This window comes from Atta cephalotes (assembly GCF_000143395.1).
Source record: "Atta cephalotes unplaced genomic scaffold scaffold00009, whole genome shotgun sequence".
Classification (NCBI taxonomy): Eukaryota; Metazoa; Arthropoda; class Insecta; order Hymenoptera; family Formicidae; genus Atta; species Atta cephalotes.
This window is the reverse complement of record NW_012130073.1, coordinates 2,027,087-2,051,108: the sequence shown is the minus strand read 5'-3', so window position 1 is coordinate 2,051,108 and position 24,022 is coordinate 2,027,087. Positions and strand designations below refer to the sequence as shown.

At 31.5% G+C, this 24,022-nt stretch overlaps 1 protein-coding gene across 1 annotated transcript in view; it reads left to right on the top strand.

Moving 5' to 3' along the window:
• Positions 1-24,022, top strand: part of LOC105627454 (tRNA dimethylallyltransferase, mitochondrial) — a 106,488-nt gene that overhangs the window by 40,303 nt on the left and 42,163 nt on the right. Inside the window, exon 4 of the mRNA XM_012208736.1 lies at positions 17,939-18,074. Coding sequence (XP_012064126.1) covers positions 17,939-18,074 — 136 coding nt within the window. The remainder of the gene's footprint in view (positions 1-17,938; positions 18,075-24,022) is intronic.

Below are 24,022 nucleotides of genomic sequence, written 5' to 3'. Positions count from 1 at the left end.
CGAAAAACTTTAAAAAATTTTTTTTAAAAGTTTTTAAAGTTTAACTAACTTTTAATTTTAAAATTTTTATTTTAAATTAAGTAATTAAGTTAGGTCGACGAACTTACGTTACGACCAACACACACACACACACACACACACACACACACACACACACACACACACACATCAGAATTTTTAAAAACTTCAAAATCAATCTTATTGTATGAATAAAAAGATGGAAGAAATGTATGAAGTTACCCCAATTTTTTAGTTTTCGAGAGTTTTGATTAAAATTTTAGCTTTTTTTTTGAAGAATTCTACAATGAATACAGGAATTCTGTAATGATATTTTTAAAGAGAGTTTTAAGGATGGAACGTACATTTTTATAATTGGTGAAAGATTGACCAAAATTGCGATAGTTTGTTTTTCTTTTTCTGAACGCAAACGAATAGAAATATATAAAGACGTCAGATTCTATAAATTGGTTTAGAAATGTAAGGAATGTTTAATAAATATTTTATAGGGAAGAGACAAAGAGTACTTTCAAGAAAATTGTTTTACCTTTCTTTTTCTTTGCGCAATCTGCACTTTCCATTGAATAGTAGTCAAGATATCTAGAATTACATGGCGTAATAATAATACGTAATATTATGAAATCGCGAGATTATTGGGAACACCATATTGCCGCAGTATATCGATATCTGTTCTATCGACAATGATAGCTATAATAATCTTACAATATGAATTTCATCTGTCTTAACGATATAACATTACAATGCTTTGTTATCTTATCAGCGATGCTGAATATTTGTTAAAACTTCATTCTTCTAAACTTTTGGAGATTGAATGAAGAATTCACGTGATCATAAAATAAAAGAAATATACGTACATAAAAAGAATAATTTTGAAGAAAGATAGATCTTAAAATTGAGCTTATACTAATACAAATTTTGATGGATCAACAAAATTATTTTCAGATCTGTATATCTACTTAAATTTTTAAATATTTTAGCAATATTTTTCTTTCTGTGTGTATAAATTATTATTAAATATGGACATCACATGCAGAGGTATTATGCGCGTTATTTGTTGCATTTCGTGAAAAAGTAGCACATAAATTATTGTATCGGTGTAAGTTATCGGTAACCATCGTAACAAGGTACCGGGAAAATGTAATATTAGGAAAGGTGGGTGGCACAACGGAGCGACACGTGCGTACACGTATGACGTACAACGAACAGACTTAAAGCGTCTGTTCCGTAAGATATACACCGTAGGGGCCTCCCAGTGCCGCACCGTTACGTAACGTTTTGGTAGGGCGTGTTCTAACTGATAAATTCCATAACGATCCGAGTATGCGATAATTACGATTCGTGATCGAAAGATCAATTGCGGGGAACGACTCGTCGATCAAGCACAAGCGATCGACGAAAAAAAAAAATGGAATTCTCGCAGAAAAAGTTGTGTTACCGAGTTGCATTAATTTAAGGTATACTGATTGATAATTTTGTATCGACTTTTTAACGAAATCCTCGCGCGATATTCGTACAGCGAGTCTTGAGCGTAACGAAATACGCGATCGCATCTTGTAATTAAATTTCTGAATTTCTGAAAGTTTGGAGAAATTGCGAATATTATACTTATTACTGAGAGAAATGTTTGGTACGAATAATCATTTATTTTGTTAATTTGTAACTTACAAAAATTTTCTTATTTTTTAATTTAAAAAGTTTTATTTTAACTAAAATTTGATTATTCTAACTAAGGTACCATTATTTTAATTAATATTTTTATAATTTGATGTTAACAAGACTTAAGCATCCATCTTCGATTACTTTTACTGAAGTTACAATAATATTTTTCGTAATAACCAATAACTAAAGAACACTTTATTTCAAGGAGACAATTATAATTGGAGATTAGACCGATGAAAATAAATCAAATTGAGAAAGATAAATTTTATTTTCAACCAAGAATCTTAGTGTTTAAATATTTTTATGTGAATTTATATACATATTCAAGTTTGCAAATCTCGCGTCAAAATTTTTTCAGATATCGTATTAAATTGTATTTATATTTCGTTCCTTTGTTATCTCATGTAATTTTGATGACATCAGAGATACTGCCTCCTGATATCAATGTAAGATGTACCTTACATTGATATATTTATTATGTTCTATTATTTTGATATTATTTGACACGTATTGCATTATAATTTATTTTTAATTTTACATATATTTTGTAAGCTCAATCCAAGTCAGAAAAAGAAATTGAAGGGAGTTATATCTTATTTCTGTTTTTTTTTTTCCGATTCGAAATTGCTTGCAGCGATTTGTCAAAACTGTCTACATGTATTTTTAAATATTAATCATAGTGTATGAACTATTGAAAGGTTTGTCGATTTTTAACTACACAAAATATTTGTCACACTCTCCCTAAATTGGATTTTCCCCGTATCGAAAGAAAGTTGATTTTCTCATGACCTATTTTAACATTAAGGAACTTCAATCTGCTGAATATTACGGTTGTGGTTAAAAGATGATGAAATGTGGTACAACATATCCAATATAAATGCTGTATGGTGGTCAATTTTTTGTGGAGAGTTGACGTATATGTCAACGATACAATTAAATTTTTAATCATCAGAACATTTATATAACAAGAAGTAGGTACCTATACATCGAAAGATAATTGAAAAATTGAGATATTATTGAGAGATACAACTTTTAAGTATTCGAGACTTTATCTAGGTCTTTGATTGATTGATTAAGTGTAATTATCGACTTGGCAAATGCAAAGTATTTAAAAAAAAGTTTTCTAAGGACGGCGAGTGGCTTTCGTTATAATAAGATTCTGTGTATGCTGGCTCATTACGAGTTGCGTCAATTCATTACACGAAACCAAAGTTTTCGGTAGCCGTTTAATGTGAGTAAGCACGCGTAACAGCCGTGTACTCCGCAGTTGACCCACAAAGCCGGATACTTTCAAGTATTTCCAGTAAAATAATTTCAATAATTTCAATAGTTGGTCGACACGTACGTCCTATTTCTGATTCATTTAAATTCACCGCGACAATCTGGTTATACTTGTATTGCTGATCTCTCTATCAATTATGTAATTATGCCGTGCAACTGGTACACATTAATCTCGCTGCAGATAAAGTATTTTGAAAAAACGTGATTAAAGAGAGAACCTTCCACATTTTGAAGAATGTCATTCGTTTTAAATCATCAGCAATTACTTGAATATTCACTGCGAAATTTGGAAATTTAAATACATTTCATTGATCATCGCAAATCTTTTTTATTCATCGTGTATAGGAAATATTCCAGGTAACAAATTTTATATAAGATTAATATACATACCTAACTCTGAAATACATGAGAAAAATTATGTAAAAGTATGACGGTATGATAGAATGCTATCTTACAAAAAAATATAATTTCCGACTGTATGTACATTCTTATAGAGTATTATCACGTAGAGATATATTATTTCAAAAATATTCCCAGTGAAATATACAATACACGTGTCTTTCTGCCAGTCGCTTTATGTGACGATAATCGCTGTCTACATACCATTCAACGCGATTTATAAAGCAACCAAGCAAATTTGCTTGTTGAATAGACATAGCCAGTAAATTTATCTCTATACGCCCATTTTACATCTCATTTTATATCCCATTTTGTATCCCATTTAATCTTGCGATTACATGACAAATTGTCTATCCACTTAATTTAATTCAGCGTTTTGATTTATCTTTGTCTCCTTTAAATTGTCTCCTTTAAATTGTATTTTCGATAACGTTTCTTAAACGTTTCTTTTCGAACACATGAAAAGAAGTTCAGTAGTTTTGCTGGAGTATTAAAAATTTAACCGGATACAGATCTGAAGATCATTTTGACCAAAATAATTATGTAAGACGTTCAAACTAGTTGTTGAAATGTCAAAAACTTTTTGTAAAAAAACTATTTGAATTTCTTACATAATTATTTTGTCCAACAAAACTATTTTCAGATCTGTATCTATTTAAATTTTTTTATATATTTCAGCAAAATCTTTCTTTTAGAGAAAAAATTTTTGATATTTACAATTATGATTATATATTGTTATAATTATGATTATTACTTATTACAATGTTGGTAATAATAATTTTATAAATAGTTCTCTATTAACAAGTATTAACAGTTATTATATTAAATAATTGTAGGTTATTACTACTAACATCATAGCAGTAATAATCATATTATAACGTGTAATTATAGTTACAAAAATCAAAAAAATAAAAGGAAAAATAAAAGAATCAAATGTCTTACTTCAAGCCTTACGATACCAAAAAGTTATTTTAAATCGCCACCTTTGTTCCACACACAAGCCGAGTATATTTTATAAATAATATAATGTGGTAAAATATGAGCTCTGAGAATGAATCAATAAAAAGAAACATAAATTAGCTAATAAGAGTCCGCGTGTTAGTGCGCAATATAAAATATTTATTAATAAAATGTTAAAAATCGCAACGTTTCGATCAGGTTTTAGCCTTTTTCAACAATAAACATGGAAACAAATTAAACGGATAAAGAATAGTTTCGAATGCTGGTATCGTTTGCGCAAATTAAATTGATTAAAATTGAAAAAATTAATCGAATTGCAAAAGCGAGACAAAAACACATAATATAAATGTTTCTTAAATATCATACATAAATGCAAATATAAATGAACGTAAAAGTAAAGCAATTTTAATAAAATTGTCGAAATTAAATTTACGTTATTTTTTTAAATCAAAACACGTAATTTCTGTATCTTCTGCTCAATCTGAAAAAAATGAACAACAAATAGAATGATGACTTGCTTCTAACTATTCATGAAATTCTATCGATTACACGCTTTTCGTCGTACACTTACATCGTTCTCTGTTACATTGTGTACTCTATCTTTACGTTTACCTTTAACCATAATGGGATAACGAGTTTATTGCCAAGCGGATCGATTTGATCGCACACTGCGATAATGCAGGTTACCGGATACAGCTTATTAGATGTATTTTATCATTTCGCGCGTTGACTTTCACGTTTCACGAAGAAAAACAATTATTTCACTATCGCGTGGCCACAACTATATTTCTTACTCGCTATATCGGCCGCGGTGCCGAGTTTTACGAGTTATTCATTTCGTACCCGATAATTCTTCCCACTATTCCCACATCACTTCTTCGCGCCGTGATGCAGGCAGAAGAGCGCTAAACACCTGTGTTCACACCGACCGGTGCCTCCTAAATGGATGTATCGACCTATCTCGAGAAAAGAGCGAGAGACCGGGATCTCTACGGATCCCTCGAGCTCACTAACCTGAGCGTTTATTAGCGTCGGAGCCTAAATATGAACAGGTGGCCTACACCTTGTTTGATTACGAATTGCCGGTTGTCGATGATTGGAAGTAGCGCACACTCGGATCGCGCACGCATATACGCCAATTAAAGAATTTTATAGAAGAATTTTATATTTCCGAGCGTATTGTGATATTTTCAGAAATTGATAGCAAAATGAATCCTCCAAAAGATTTCGCGGATTTATCGTCCAAAATTAATGTTACGAGACACAATAATTAGAGGCAAAAAAATTGAATTTTTAAAATATGGAAAGAACGATTTTGCTGAAAGATATAAAATTTTGTTGGATACAAATATGAAAGTAATCTTGTTGGACCGTCAAAATATTTAATTGTGTTAAAATCTAAAAAAATAAGCCGCAAAAAATTTTAATATTCCAGCAACTAGTTTGAGTTTTCAACGTTAATTATGAGTTAATTATTTTGATGATTGAACAAATTATTTTCTGTATCTAACAAAATTTTAAATCTTTGCAAAATCATTTTTTTGTGAACGATTCTGTTTATAATGACATTAGCAAAAAATAACGGCATTTCCAAACACATTTATTGTATAATTTCTCAACAGCTTTTATTTTTATCCAGGTGATTTAAAAATGTAATGAATTATTTTATTTAACATGTTATTTTATTGTTAGTTATTTTTAGAAGAAAAATACAACTTGTTATGTCAAAATGAATCTCTTAGAAGAAATAGATGATTTTATTAAATTAAAGGGCATAACTCATTTCATCTTGCGATTCTGATTAATTTTACTCAAATTTTTTTCGTTTTCTCGCGCAGATGAGATGCTTACGAGTTTGCCGGATTCCCGAATAATAATCGTGTGCGTTGAGAATAGTCCTAGTTGTCGGCATGAGAACGCCGATGACGACGGAAGCACTGTTAAACGACGGCACTATTATTGGAGCGCGGGTGGAATTACGTTACGCTTGTCTTTTATTAGCCGACACAGCCTCGCCTTTGCCGCTTCTCGCGCGCTTCTTCCTACTTCAGTCCGTCGCGAGGCGAAACTCCTATGGGATGACTAAGGTCTGCCTGCTCTCTTCTTTGGCATCAGTCCAGAACTACTCTATGCTGAAAGATAGATTTTATCCATGTTCTCCCTTTCTCTCTCTGTCTCTTTCTTTCTCTCTCTATCTTTCTCTATTTATCTGTCTCTCTATGTCTCTACTTCTATTTCTCTCGGTCTTTCTCTCCAGTCTTGGCACAACCTTGGCCAAGCAGGTACTGCTGTCATTGCCACTTGGAGTGAATTATCTCGACAAAGATCTTTTTCGGCGAAATACTTCACAAGAGAGACAAAATACGTGATTATGTTCGCTTTTGAACTTTCCTCACAGTATAAAGATGGCCTATTCTTGACACAGTTCTTACTCGTGCTTGAAATTAATGGAATATTTTGATTCTATGAAAGATATTCAATTATATTCGGTTCACATTGACTTCTACTTGCATTTTTGAGAAATTAACGTAAAGCTTCGCATCTCTCTCTCTCTCTCTCTCTCTCTCTCTGTAATATATATCTATATTAAAAATATGTTTCTTTAGTATCTATTGGAAATTTTCGGAAATAGTTAATAGGTGCATTTGCTATAGCGAAGGTCTTGATTGTTCCAAGTTTCAAGTGTAGATTATACGAGATCTTTTCTTAGCCGCTAGGATATCTCTGCATCATGTAATTATCGATAACTAGAACGTTGGCTGCATTAAAATGCAAGATGCTCGAGAACTATGTTTCCTTCGTAGCGTTGCAAATGATAACCGTTGGAAATTGTCGATAGAAAGAAGGATGTTTTATTTCACTATAATTTACACAAGTTTCTCCAAAGCATTGATTCTCAGTTTTTTTGTTAAAAATCACAAATCAAAGATATATGAATATCTGTTCAACCTGTTTTAACCAATATAGATATTTAATTATACAAGCATTTCGATGAAAGAAAATGAGAATGAATTTACACATGAAATAAAATTTTAGGAAATTCGATGAACATTTCGATGACATCAATAAATTAACTTTTTATAGAATAATTTTTTCTCAAAAGCTTTTATGCATAGTTACAATAAAGTAACGTATTAAATAAATTTATTTAAACTAAAGTTAAAAATTCTTGAGCAAGTTATATGATAAAAAGTGTTCGCAAATGCCATTGTAATATTTATTGTTACACTGAGAAATCCTTTTTCAATTTGAATCAATTAATCGAATGTTTGGATGTGGATAAACAAATTCTTGATTTTGAAGCAATAAAATAATTTAGTTGAAGCAAAACATTTAGTATAGGCATTTCAACACATGTCTAACATATTTTACATTTTTCAAAAAATTTTTTTTCAATCAAAAACGTCAGACAAAAAAGCATGTATTTTTATTAATATAATCTTATAAGCAATTAAAAAATTGAAACAATAAAAAACAATAAAAGAAAAGATGGATATACATATCGTAAAGGCATTTAAGGATTAAAGAATTATCTAATAACTAAAGTAAAATGCTTATGTGTGAATGAACCTCTGCGGATGTTAGTACGTAAATCAGAAGACACAGTATATAAATGTCTCAGCATTAAATATTCACAACGCAATAGATATAATTTGCAACCAATTGAAATGTACTTGCTTATCAAACGAAGTTAAAGTAAACGCAAATGTCATCTGAATTTGAGTTCTCTTCAATGCAGAAGTTAACTACAAGCTGCAAACACAAACTACTTAGTACTGGTAGTTAGTAGTTCGTACTTGACTTCTACAAACTAGCGAGGAATTCAAATCCAGAGTGGAGTTTACATTTACTTCAATTTTGTTTGGTAAGTATATCCCAATTGATTGCAAATTGTGTTTTTCGTGTTATGAACATTTAATTAAATATCAACATTCGTGGAAACTTACATAGGAATTTACTTGTATTAAATTTTGAGGATTTAAGAGTTAAATCTCATTCACACTGATATTATATTTATTCGTATCTCCACTAACATTACTATTTTATTTTATTTCAATTAAAAGATTATGCCAAGTACAGTCAAATCTATTGTTTGTCACAATTAGTATCAAATCTTTTCAGCGATCTCCTCTCTTTTGATGTCAAATGTTTAGATCTTCGATTCTTTAATTATCGAAACGCAAAGAGAAATTGCAAATAGTAGTAGAAGTATTACTATTTCTACCGCGTGTGTATACGGCATCGTATGTATATATATATATATATATCTTATAATCAACATAGCGCACGGCAGGATTTATGGCAACGTCTCGACTCGCTTGCGAACGAAAATGCGAGTGGAAAGTGGCCTTTTGCCGCGCGGAACGACTCGTAAAATTCTAATCTCGCATTATCTCTTAGCAGCGTACGTTCTCCTTGCATATTTCGCGTTAACCGCATTATACCTCGCGCAGCGGCGAGCACGATGGTGGCGAGTCGAGAAATCTAACGTAGGGGAAAGTACGACATAACGAATCGCACGCCGGGTGAACTGTTGTGGAGTCGTTTGCAACGCGCGCGCGCCCGCTTGTCGACGTTCAGTATCGCTAGGATTTACACTGACCCCATTCCACCGTCCTAAATACGTTATGCAAAGTAACACCGCGAAGTACTAGACCGCACTAGACCGCTCTAGACATGCTAGACGCGAATCAGGAATCGGAGCGACGAGTGATGAGCACAAGCGAGTCGTGGACGGAGTTTGATCTTCTTCTCTTCATTTAGTCGCGTCTTCGAGTATGAGTCGATCTTGGCCAATAATAACTAAACGATATTTATACAAGGAAAAATCAAAATCATTTTTGCTGAAAGGTCTAAAGGTCTTTTGCTAGACACAGATCTGAAAATAATTTTGTTGGAACCTCAAACTGGTTGCTAGAAAACTGGTTGCTATCAAAATTTTATGCAGCATAATTGCTCTCATCATTTTTTAGTTTCTAATATAATTATTTTGATGATTCAATAAAATTATTTTCAAACCTCTAGCCAGCAAGTTTTAATTCCCATCATAATTAGTTTGCTTGAACTAGAAATTGTTGTAAAAATAATTATTAAACATCAAGGACCCTTGATGCTCTTTATTACTTCGATGGTTCAAAAAAATTATTTTCTATTTTCCAGCAAAATTTTAGATTTTTCAACAAAATTCTTTCTATGTACTATATAAAAAAATAGCCACGATCCCCTAGAAAAAAATCCACTAATTATAAGCCGCAGAAAGTCGAAGTGTAGCCAGATCGACTTGCAAGAATATCGTTGCCGATGATATATGAATAAAATAAAGAACAGGTAATCAATCAAGTCATACACGTGCCTCGATGGCACGCGGATATTGGTTAAATCGCGAACGATTGACTTTATCCTCGATAAATCGAGCGACAGCGAAATTGGATCAACCGGTTTCATTCTGTTACTTAGATACGCTCGGGTAAACTAACTCGAGTGAAATTTGAATCGCGATCTTCTCCCTCATACATTTTTAAATAAGATCATTATCACCGTTCTTAAAATAATTTCATAGGAAAGGAGCACTTCAAATGATGCCAGGCTCTATACCGATACAAGAGTTAATTTCGTTGAGTTTGCATCGCGTTTCAGATTGGCAGTTTCCACTTGAAGTAACAAAATAACCATCGAGGTATGGAATCACGTGTCGTAGGAGTGACGCGCCACGAGGTGTCTTTAAAATTGACTTGTCCCGGGAGAAAGTCCAGCCTTTTCTATTCGCCGCTCGCTGTCTTTTCCAATTCCCGTCGATTACGCGCCGCTGAGAATTGCACAATCGGTATCGGACGATTTGCGGCCCTCTGGAGAAAAAAAACATATAAGAAATAGCGAATCGAAGCTACGATGCGGATCGGAATACCTGTTCAGTAGATACCCGTTTTTTCCCTCCTGAATTCTTCCCGTCGATATCTTTCAACCAGACGATCATCTTTGTATCTTAACGTCAAGATATTGCATCTTGGCAGATTAGATATGCAGGTTCGACAGGTTTAATCCGAAATTAAATGGGTTATCTATGTTAATATCTTCCATTAAAAAATTTTTTAATCGTCGATCTGTCTACATGTTAAAAATTGACATACCGAACTCTATATAATGCTGATTCACTGCAAGAAGTAATTTTTTACAAGATTCCGTTACCAGTTCAATATGAATTTATCGAAGTTGATCATGTACCTACTTCGCTTAATGTCATGATGACGTTCTCAGTTTTATATGTTATTTGAATGCAGTAATTTATTTAATGTAATTGTTGAAATATTAGGATTAATTGTATTTATTGAAGTTGACCCAAAAGAATCGATAGACTTAATTGTTTTTTAATTTATATTCAATAAAAAATTTATATATATATATATATGAATATCCAGTGTTGACTCTTACAGGTACTTGTAATTTTTTTATTTATATTCTTCAGAGAATTTTATTCTGTTTGTTTAATACGTATCAATTTGAAGCTCCGGCTTGGTTAAAAAAAAAAGCGCTGAATACTTCTTGAAATGTTGTAAACAAGATATTTTGCTGTAACGTTTTCTTCGACGTATAATTTCTACAGAGAAATCCGGACTACAGATCGGGCTGAATCTTGATGATAAAGTCACGAACGTGTCGCGATACCAGTATCTGTGCTGTAAGATGTTTCGTAACGAATCAGCTTAATTAAAACGGAGATTGTTTAATGAAGATTCGACCTCGTCGAATGTCTATCTTTATCCGAACGACTTCACATTTTAACAGATTGGGCCTGAATTCGCCTCAATAATGTGCCAACGAAATTTCTATATTCCACTCAATGTTGTATTCAGAATTTCGTATTTGGCGAGGCTATATCTTCGACCATCGAGATGTTCCGCACGATTGACAGGACGATTCTCGCGATCTGCTTCGTAGCTTTTCACTTCAGCGATTATCGAGAATATACAGTTGTGCTAAATAATTGAATTGAGAATTACAACGTCAGTCGCGAGAATCAGTTATTATATAATTAAAGTTGTGTTTATGACAATACATATTGAGTAGAATAGATTTTTAAAAGAAAAAGATAATGAATTTTTAATGAAACTTATTATTATCTTTTATACATAGCCCACTAAAAAAATTGTATAATAATAATAGTGGAACTATTAGATGATAGTTATTAAATGCTTTCGTGAATTATTATAATTTTAATTAAATGTTTGATTAATATATAATTAAAAAATCTAGCATTTTAATTGGATACTAACTATAAACGTTAATTTTACTTTTCTAAATATTTAATAATTATTATAAGACAATTGATTATTATTATTATGTTTAGTAATACTTACTAAATATTGCTCCAATACTCTAAACAAAATGTAATTGGTAACTATTACTAGGCTTTTTTCTTATTGCTCTTAATCTTAAAACATTATCGATACTTAAACTTAAACTTTCATACGAGTGAGCGAAATGATTGAACGTTAAGTTAAGCCTTCAATAATCATCAGGAGGTTTAATCTGTGATATTGAAAGCTAGGTAAGCTTTTTCCATTACATGTTAATTTGAATGAGGGCAATATTATAACAAAAAGCGTGATAATTCCAATTTTTAATAGTACATATTTTTATTAGTACATATTTATTAATAAGTGTTACGAGGAGATATTGGACTATATACTTCATATACAAGATTGAATTTGGTAGTGAATTTATTCATGTTTAAGTTATTGTATAAGAATAATTGCGTTATACATTTATGAAGTCCATTGTATACATTTTGTCATTAAAAGTATGAAAATTTTGTGTTAAGAATGGCCTATTTTCTCGTACGTGAAATTTACATATCAATAGCAATATTCATTCAATATCGATATAGCATTCTAGAATTAAGTATCTTATCAATCTTTCATTTTGAAATCTGATTTCTAATTAAAAAGTTCCATTTAGGGCTGTTCTAATCGCGAATAGTTTAAAATAATTAATGCTCTAGTTAAAACTAGAATACTTGAACAATTCATATAGTATTTCATATTAACATAATATAATAAAATAATATTATAATTGACTTTCATGACCCAGAAAGGATGTATGAATATTAACGAGGGTAAAACTGTCTCTGCTCCAAGCTCGTTAATTGTGTATGTTATAATAATTTTATACAACACTCGTACTACTTTCGCATAAAGAGCGATTTTGTTTTCATTGAGCGTGAAAAAGCATATCAACGGTTATAATTCAATGGTTTTAAGATATCATCGTGCACCGTATGTCATGATGTATCATTTTATTATGTAACGAAAGAGCATTCGATGGCATTATCTTGTTAATTATCGTAAAGTACATCCGCTGCATGTCAGAGAATATTTACGACTCTTTCGAACCTTGATAATACAAAAAGTCACTATACCGTGTCGTAATGTCGTATTGACGAGAGAATCGCACGCATTCGCGCTTTTTAATGAAGCTGCGACATTTTATTTTATAAGCTACGCCGTTAAACGTGACATGGCCTGTGACTGATAAGTAGTTGGGTGGGCTGACCCAATAATCGCAACGGCCCGATGAAAGCGTCGGATTAATTATCGCTGGGATACTGTGCCGGATGTTTAGACGTTTAGGGCTTCGATTGCGAGCGGCGTGCTCGCTCTCATGTAAATTCCGAGAATAGCGTTAGCAAGCATTTAAGATTCGCGCTAGTGAGCTTCGAATCAATTCGCGTTTAAAACTCCTAATTAGGAAAACGATATTTTCATCGTCAAACACGGAAAAAACGATCTTGTTGAAATATTAAAAAATTTAATTAGATACAGATTTGAAAATAATTTTGTTAAACTAATTTTGTTAAAATTATTATATGGAACGCTCAGCAATAGAAGCATAAAGAGCAATACTGCAAAAAGTTTGACATTCTAATAATCGACATTGTTAAATCTATAGTTTTAAATGTAACCATTTTTTAGTATAAAATAATGATATATTAAATATTAGGAGCAGTGATTAAATTAGGTTACATGTTAAATTTGATACTACAAATTTAACAATGAACTTGAGCGTTTTATATAATTATTTTAATTCTTTAACAAAATCATTTTCAGATCTATATAAATTAAATTTAAATAGATTTTTAAATACTTTAGCAAAACCGTTTTTTAAATGTATTTATCGAGTTTCTTGCTAATCTTCGCTTCTTCAAATAACTCTCAAATAACTTTATTTTTTGTTTTGCAAATGAGAAGTTTATTATTCTTGATTTCATCAGCGTTTTGAACATTCCAAAAAAAAAAAAAAAAATCCAACTCCAGTGGGGATCAGTTTCCTCAACGGAGGCAGATTCCCGCGGATGATCAGATTTCGCTTATCAGACTATCAGATATGCGTAATACGAAGTGCGACATTGCACTTGCATAACTTCGATCTGTTCATTCCGCATTTTCACACCACGTTGCGAGGGAAGGCACGATTCGAAAACAGCTGCAATTCACGCATGGCTTCTTAACAACTCGCTTCAACTCCGTCCATTGAAATTCCTTAGCAGATCTGCGTACTAATGCCGAGTATGTGTATGGTATGCAAACAGTGAGATGGAAGCGATGGAGTGGCTGGAAAACTTTTAAATTGTCTTGCGTGAAGGAAACTTCACGCAGCGAGAAGATTTTTATAAGGTTGTCACTTATCCTTTACATAAATATAAAGTTCCTTATATATTGTATGTTTCATAGATATTCTTTAAAGAACTGTTTATTGAAAAGTTATTTTCCCTGGTAGAAAATTCTCAATATAATTTTGCACAAAATGGGGTTTGTATAGAAACGAGAGTAGTTTTTAAAAGTTTTTGATAAAAATTTTTATCATCGACGATTGTTCTTGGGAATAATTTAAATAATATTAAACTAAGAATTATTTAATTTAAATTATCTTTTCACAGAAATGTAGACCAATGTCTACATTTTTAATAAAAATATAAATCGTATTTGGTATGATTGAGCATGAATTGATTAAACTATAAGATATAATATAAACATTTTTTCCAACATAAAAAATTTACAATAATAATGTTTTAAATAATTTTCTAATAATTATGAAATATATTATCACTTTCAACAATGTTATAATGATATTAATCACAAAATCATGAATATCTATTGAATGTCTATGAATATGTATTGTATATGTATACAATACATTTATCTGACAATTATAATTGCCTTATCTTTCATGGAGAGAAATAGAAACATTTAAAAATTTATTTAGATATTTTAGATATAAATCTGAAAAGAATTACGTTGAATGTTTAAATAATTACAGTAAACAATTTTTGCAATATATTATCATCATCATCATGCTTGAATTCTACATTATTGAAACAACAAAATAAAACACGAAAAAGGCTGAGACACAATTAAAAAACACAATTGAGAAACCGTGTTTATTAGAATATATGATAAAAATTTGTTGAAATTTATTAGTCTTTAAAATGAAATTAAAAACAATAAACACGCGCGAACAAAATAATAAAGTTAACAACAATAAGAAGATAGATTCATCAATAGTATAATATGATTTAATTTACAATCGTTTTCAACCCTAATAATTGTTTAAAAAAATTAATTAAAATTACAAGTTCGGTTAAAATTTGATAATTAATATATACAGTTGAACGATAAAAAATAAATACATAAAAAGCTAAAGTAAAAAAAGCATGTTATAATAAGTAAAAATTTAATATGGTTAATATTAGTTCGGCTTCGCGGTCAACATTAATAAAAGGCTAAAAACAAAAAGTATGTGTCCATGATTAAAATAATATAATTATATAATTTATTGCTCGTTTGGAGATAAAAACAATTATACTACTATTTGATTAATAAATTTGATTGTTGCTAACTTTATTTTTTTGCTCGTTTTTTATGATTTCATTTTAAATTTACATCATTTTTAATGGTCCAACATAATTATTTTCAGATCTGTATCTGTATGATATAAGTTTTTATATGATTCAGCAAAATCGTCCTTTCCATGTAACGTCGCAATATAATTCGAGATAAAGTGTTATATAAAAAAAGATCTAAAAATCTTAACATCTCACAGATGTTCTATCAGCCACTGTCTTCGTCCTATAGCCTAACCTAGGCCAATAAATTTCGCTCGATTGCCACAGACGGTCGTTTACCTCATTCACGGCGCCTCCGAAGAGAAACGATGTGTACCGCCATGCGTCCAATTTTCATCCTTTTTTCCTCCCTTTGTCCCGCCTCTCGGACTCGCTTAGAAGGAGGCGCTGACGACTGTCACGGAAATAGAAAGCGACGTTCAGACGTCGTCGACAAGTTCGTCCATGTTGAAACTACAGCTTTTACACTTCTCTCCCGGGACTCGCGTGTCGTCGTGAGATCCGTTTACTCGGCGACGATGGCGACGACCCAGTCACGAAATTAGGCGACTCTCAGTCGTCTATCGGGGAAGCCGGGGGATGATCGTTAATTTCGGAGACAGCTTTGGCCAGGCTTATAGAGACTTTTGTTTCCATCATCGGCCGGCTCGTGTCACGTGTATATTTATACGCACGCGGCGATACTCGACATATATTTGTCATGTCGCATGCACATTCCCATTCAATCTTTCTCACTTTTTCCACAGATAGATGTAGCTAAAGATCCTGTAATAGAGTTTGATTTTATCAAAATTCTAAGATATATATATATATATTATTTTTTTTTTTCACATTTTTCTGTACATATATTAGGTTTGAACAAAAGTTCATAGCGCTATTTCATTTGTATTATGTGTACATGTTTTTAAAAACAATTTGGCGATTATCTCGATGCAGCGATGGAATAAAGTTTTAACTTAAAAATTAAAAATCTGTTTTTTTAATTTTGGTGATTTTTAACGAAGTTATAGAGTATACGTTAAAATGCTCCTTTTCCATTTTATCCAGCTCGTAGTTTTCTATATGTAAAAACTTATAGAAAAAAGATAGTAATCTTTTAAAAATAGAGATTTTTAGGTTTTAAAACTTTTAATTTAAATTTTGTTTATTCTTAATGAAATTACACAGCTTGAAGTTTGTAGCGCTACAAATTTTTATTCTAATTCAATATTGTTTCACTTTAACTTATACGGTTTCATTCTATATACTCTCTATATGGACATGCAAACTCTATACAATTATATTATAGAAGTATATTCTCGAGTATATGTTAACCTTATTTTTTCTCTCTATCTATAATTTAATTAAAATTCTGAAGTGAAATAATTATATGTAGAGAAACAGATCTTTCTGTTTCGTAGAAATTTTGACAAAATCGCTCGTGGCTAGACTTTGTTTTAGAATCTTTAGGTACAGTTTGAGCGAAGAATTAATAGCGCAGCGCAATTAATTAATATTATGATTGCAAACAATCGTCTTTTAGACATGGCAACATTAAATACAATCACACACGCGTGAGTCAAGATTGGAACTCATAATTAGTTTGTGTCGCACGTACTCGGCATTTATCAAGATACGAGATTCCTGAAAACTATTTAGTACGTACTAAACTGGTATTTGTTGCTAATTTAATACTGGATTTTATTTTAAAGTCGAGATAAGAATCATGTAGTATTGTAGCGTAATACGCCGTATAATTAACGAGCGTGAAACGACGCCCGCCAATTATCAAGCGCCATTGCGATCACTTGACGAACGAGCTTTTAATAATCCGGCACTTTCACAGGGGAGACAACTTGCTCATGATCTTTCTCTTCAAATTGCGAAAGATTTTTGTGCAGTCACTCGTCGTAAATTACATTCTTAGAGCCTTTGTACATAAACTCATAGTTTATTTTTAATTTCATTCGATAACTTGAATGGATCTATTTTTGAAATACAATTTGATCAATTCAGGATATAATTTTTCGCTTAGGATCTTAGTTTCTTAATTATTTTTTAGTTTTAATGCATTTTAAAGCGACCAATGATGGAAACCAATAATGTTAATAATCCATTTTTTAATCATATTCTTGTGTCTTAATGAATATATTTTTAATTTAATTTAATCTAACAGAGATTTTTTGCTTTAGTTAAATTGTTTAAACATAACACTTATCATTAGTTAACTAGAATAAATATCGCACATCATTACTCTATTATAGCGATAATAATAAGTCTTTAGTTAGTGATATAAGTCAATGATAAGAACATTGACAGAAAGAATAGTTTTGCTGAAGTATCTAAAAATTTAACTATGTAGATACAAATTTGAAAATAATTTTAGATTATTAATATAAAAGAATTATATAAAATATAATATAAAATAAAAGAATTATAGAATGCTCAAGATGGTTACTAGAAATTACTGGAAATTATTAAAATGTCAAAATGTTTTTTTGTAGCTCTCATTATACCTGAGTTTCCAATAAAATTATTTTTAGATCTGTATCTAGAAGACTAAACTTTTTAGACTTTTTAGACTTTACTTCAAAACTCTTCTTTTTGTATAAAGATTCAGATTTAACTAATGAGTTTTTACACGATATCTCTTAATATTATTATGGAAAAGATAAATCGGAATGCATCAAAGATTCCGCAAAAATTATAGATTTGTGAAGATTTTTTTTGAAATTTTTGCAGATCTTTGGAGATTTTCTACCAACACGGAAAAACACAGTCCGAGTTGCTGAAAGCCCAGCGTATCGCTGGTGGTTGTGGATTAGGGGGACCTCTTAAATATCCGAATATTATTATGTTATGGCTACGCTGCAATAAGGTATGCTTGACATGCATGATATGTTCTTTCGATAGATTAAACTTCGATACGTATAATAAGCGCGTCGACGATCGATATCACTCTACTACTGTCATAGACAGATCGTATGATGTATTACCAAAATAACGGTGGAACTATGCCCTCTGTTTGAGCTTACCGCATTTCTCAGACCATTACTTCTCGCAATTTGTCTCTGTCAGTACATTTTATTGCTTCTCGATTCATTCCCCCTTTGAATGTAAATATCATAATGGACGTTTGAATAAAATAGTCGTAGCAGCTAGTAAATAAAAAAAGAGAAATTAGCGTGTATTGAGTTTCGTGCATAATTTTATTTAGGATAGCTAAAAAAACTTTGAGATACTATTTTATTTATAGGATCATAAAATAAAGGTTAAAGTAAGTGAAATGCATATTAGATTTTTCCCTAAACTTCTCTTGTATAAATTTCCATTGAATCCTTTTCCCATTGAAAATCGTTCGAAAGCCGTAATTATTTCTAACTTAACTAATACCTTTTAGTGATTTTTACAATAGTATATAATATCTTATTCTTTTTATGAGGATCTTTTATGTAAAACATTTTTATTAGAAATATTGATTTTTATTATAAAACTATCAACCTAATAAAAGTAGACATTTTTATTCGGAATAATGATTTATCTTATTCTATACGTAAGTTTTTATTTGTCTCTGAATTTAGTCTTTTTTTTTGTCTTTGAATTAATATTCTATCTTTGCAATAAAGAATTTATCATTCGCTAAAAATGTGAAATGTCTGAAGAATTTATGTAACCGAATAAATAATCTTCTGCTCGCTTGCTGATTTTAAGTAAAAAAAAGGAACATTCATTTAATCATTGTTAATCATAAAACATTATCGCGACATGTATAGTTAAAGTTTATTGTGCAAGGTTCGTTTTTCGATGTTCCAGAAGCGTCACTCTAGTCAACGGCGCCTATATTCAGGGCGTCATGACAAATGTTTATTTTACGGACGCGATAGAAAAATCCGAAGGACAAGAATTATCGCCGTTTATACGGCGGAAATGCGCGGGAGCGTCAGCGTGTTAATTGACGGAGATTACATTTGACGCCGCTCTTTCTTATCTGATTTGTCGCCGTCTGCAGCTTGCTCGCAAAGCTGTTTTGGGTTAAGGACGAGGATTGACATGGTATCGCCCTTTCGTTTTTAACTCTCGATCTTGACTGAGAAAGAACTGTCACGCTCTCAGCAGCGTGCTCGGTTTCTTTGATAAACGATAAAGTTTATCGCCTTCCAATGCGGTCCAGTCTGGTTTATCGTCTCCTCCGATAGGTCGGGATAATCGATGGTGCCGCTTTCAGCACCGCAAATACTTCGTACCGCCTACTCTCTCAAAAGAAATCGCTATTCAAGGCTTCTCATGAGATCACAGAAAATATCACTCGGCTAAGCTGATCCAAGCTCTAAGAGAGCAGAGATATGTTAAGTCAAAAGTAAAATAAAAGAATCTCGAGGATACTTACAACTTCGATAACGAGGATTATTTACAATATGATTGTACCATACATGGAAAGAAATTTTAAACTAAATTAAAAACTAAAGTGTTTAAAAATTTAGCTAGATACAGATCTGAAAGTAATTTTGTTGAAACCACCAAAATCATGTAAGATTTTCAACTAGAATGTCAAAACTTTTTGCATCAATATTTTTTATCATGCTTGAACTTCCTACATAATTATTTTGATGGTCCAACAAATTATTTTCATCTGTTTATCTAAATTTTTAAATATTTTAACAAAGTCATTTTTTCCGTGTAGCCATATTTTTGGATACTTCAGTAAAACCGATTTTTTCATGTAATTAAAAAAGCATAGAAAGCATCTAAAAAGCATAGAAAGCATCTAAAAAGGATGATTTTATTAAAATATCTGAAATTTTAGCTAAAAATAGAGTTGAAAATAATTTTGTTAGTTATAATTAGGACTCTCAAGCTGGAATGTTAAAAATTTTGGCAGCATTGCTCATAAGATTCCTCTACGTAATTATTTTAATAATCCAACAAAATTATTTTCAGATTTTTAATTATAGTTAGTTTTTAGATACTTCAGCAAAATCGTTCTTTTCTTACAAAAATTATATGTAGAAAGTAGATATTAGATTATACGCGAACGTTCCTATTAATGTAATTTCGTGCAACACATCTTTTTGCCGCGTATCTACTTATCTGTTCTGATTGCCTCTCAGAATTACAGTTTTTCTCAAGGTATTTCGTAAATCGAGATATTAAATTATGCTCTGAATAAATGACATTTCGAGAAAATACAGATTAATCACGAGACAATAAAAACGAATAGAAACTTCGATTTTAGTACGGTATTACCTCATCGGAAATGTTTACTCAAGTATTGCTTTAAAAGTGGCAGATCGGAAGTGTCGATTGACAGCTACTGTCCAACGAGAACTATAATTTCAATAGCACTTTCCATGTTATTAATTTATTCAATTTGGTTTCTGCTACACTGACTCGCTAGTAAATACGAAAACAAATTAAGAGACACTTTCTGATAATAAATACCAGCCTCAGAATTGACTGCAACTATGCGAGATATCTTATTTCGACAATTGCCAGGCCGGTTACTTTGAAAATCATTCTCCATAGAAACATAATATAAATTTAAGATTGCAACATATAGCGAGAATTTTATCAATTAGCATTTTTTCTAATTAATCAAATATATTCTCAAAAGTATTCTCTTTAATTTATGCAACAAAGATACTTTGACGTAACTGCATTTAACACATTTATCCTTTCACGCACGGTCAAATTCAGCTATTTTTATGTAATTTGAAAAGCATGAGAAATTCTCGAATGCATACGACATCGTTCCGCAGTTAAACTATCGAATTTACGGAGATTTACGACGAGCGTTTGGACCTTAATTCATCCACAAATCGATTAACCTTGGTCTGAGCATTCGAGCGGGACTCGCCGTCGTAAAAGTAAAAGCATAGCTAAGCTGGTGTATACTAATACATGGCCGTTTCAGCGCGATGTCAAAAATCACGAAGCCGTCTGACACAAATACCACGTTATTTGCGCTCGAGACCACCATAGATATCGCGAAACGATTGCGGTACCGAATGCGATTTCGAAATCGGAAGTTGATCCCTCAGTAACCTTGTCTGTAGCGGTGCCTGCACACTAACAGCCGTTTGAGAATTTCTTTAGCCTTACCATAGATTTGTGGTCTAAAGACTTTCCCCGAGAGCGACGGAGTTAAGTAACGGCATGTTCTCGAATAAGGTCCCATTCACACTATATTTCTCAATCAGATGGATCATTCGGGAATGAATGAAATTATATTTCGCAGTATACTCTGATCACTCAAATCCACTTAATGATATAATTTAAAATCGGTTTTTATAATTTTCTTATTATCGTCTTCGGCTTTGATTAATTTAATTTTTGATAAATTTGAAGTTTTCTTAAAGAACATCTAATATTAAATATTTTTGTCCATAATTGGCACAAGTTGTTTATTTAATTAAATTTATTATTAAATTTAATTAAGTTTAATTTAGAATAAATGGACATTTTATTGAAGTAAACAATTTTTTTAAATTATAGATCTGAAAATAATTTTATTATCAAAATAATTATGTAAGACGTTCAAGCTGGTTGTTAGAATGTCAAAATTTCTTGCGGCATTGCTCATCAATTGTTTAAGTTTCCTATGTAATAATGATTCAACAATTATTTTTATTTTATGTTTCAAATTATTTTCAAATTTGTATCTAATTGAATTTTAGATACTTCAGTAAAATCGTTTTTTCTATATAAGTTTAAAGGATCTAGATATATTAAACAAATTATATCTATTAATTCTGCTGATTTATATAACTCAACCTGTAATTTATCATGTTATTAATATTTATTTAAAAATTTTTTTCTTTGTTGATTTCTGTTAATGTAAGATCTTTTTTCTGTGAAAATATTTTATTTTTTTATTTTTTAGTATTTTAATTACATCTAAACAATATAATCATATAGTAAATTTGAGACCGGTAGGATTAAAAAATATAATTAAATCTAATAGAGAATTCTATTAACTTATTCTAATAATTAAAAAGTATTAATTATTTTTTTATTAATTTAATTATTTATTAATTTAAAGAAATCTATTCATAATAGCAATCTATAGCAAAGTCTAAAGATTCATATATTATTATCGTTAAATTGTTGCTTATGACGTCACGCCTATAAAGCATACCGTCTATGAAATCATGGAAAGAAAAGAGGGAAATAGAGTTGACAGTGTGAGAGAAGCTTAAGCTTATAGCTCGTACGTCATCGTTTTGTGCATGGATCACTGCCTGCGTTTCGCGAGCAGCCGCACTGGAATGCCAGATTTTTCCGCCGTGTGTTGCAAATACCCCCCTCCCTACTACCTTTCCATCGATCCTTTGCCAACCACTTGCATACACGTGAACGTATGTATGAACGCATACAGCATCACTGTGGGACGAACTTCCGCCCCTTCTCCATTGGGCGCTGGAGAGTGAGAGGCGATACGATTTGCTTTTCCCGTTATCGGCTGCAACCGACCGCCACCTTTGATAGAGTGGATCGATTAAGTTCTCTCGCGTGATCGAGGATCTCGGTGCCTGAACTAGTTACGAAGTTGCGAAAGAATGAGCGATTCCGGATGATAACCATTTTGAGATTTTAAGACATTCACCTTAAATTAACGTAAAGATATGAATATTCTCTGAATTTCTCTTTAAATTTTATTCCAAAAGAATTAAAATACTGCCACTATTGAAAAAGAATGAAAACTTGCACTCTTGAATAAGAGTGGTAGATTTTCACTCTTTTTTTGGAATGAGATTTCATACCTTTGGAGTGAGATTCACTCCAAAAAACAAGTAAAATTTCTTTTCTTTACAGTGTACATGAATCTCACTCCAAAAGAGAAAATCTGCCACTCTTATTCAAGAGTGCAAATATTTTCTATTTTTTTTTTTTTCAATAATGGCAGTTATTTTTCACTCTTTTGGAGTAAAAGTTCACTCCAAGAAATTTAAAGAGTAGGAGCGAATAAAAAATAAATAAGCTATAAATAAGAAGATAAAGTATAAATAAGAATAGCAAAAGATAAAATTATATTGAAATAAATTATATTGAAATAAATCAAACGATATTGTTTCTTGGCAAGTACGTACGCCAAAATTTATCGGCGATGTGATTAAAACCGCACATTGTCGCCAACGTTGTTGGAACATCCTACAGGCCATTCATGATTTTCTTATCATTTCCGTGCCGCATATCTTCGACGTATAAATAGCCATATGCCAAAATTATCTACACTTTGAATCACCGGTTTTAATCTGGGAACTACGACGGTTGTCGTGTCACTCGGTCATTATGTTTCGATTTTCGACATTGCGGTCATCTCCAGTTTTATTAATAAGCATTTCTCGTGCTTCACGTGTCCCATTTTACTTCCGCGATAAATCCCTCGTCCGTTTAAAGGAGCAATCTTAATAGACAATCGTTTCACACTATCGAATTGCGGCGAAATGGATCGAGTTCAAATAAAAATAGGAGCTATTCCGCCCACACGATGTACGTCGTCAAGAGTCGTGCGAAATTTATGAACGCCGACAAAGAAATTGTCACGTGTCTCTCCCTCTTTGTATTTGTATATAGATCATTGATCAATAAAAGTCCTCATCCATCATCAATACGACTACTACAATAATATAATGTTGGCATACGTGTCCACATCTGTATATGTGTGTGTGTGTGTGTGTGTGTGTGTGTGTGTGTGTGTGTGTGTGTGTGTGTGTGTGTGTGTGTGTAGTAATAATAATTATTAGTATTATTAGTAGTAAGTAAAGTAAGTAAGTAAGTAAAATAAAAATTAAATAATAATAGTAATTAATTAAACGTTAAAGTTAA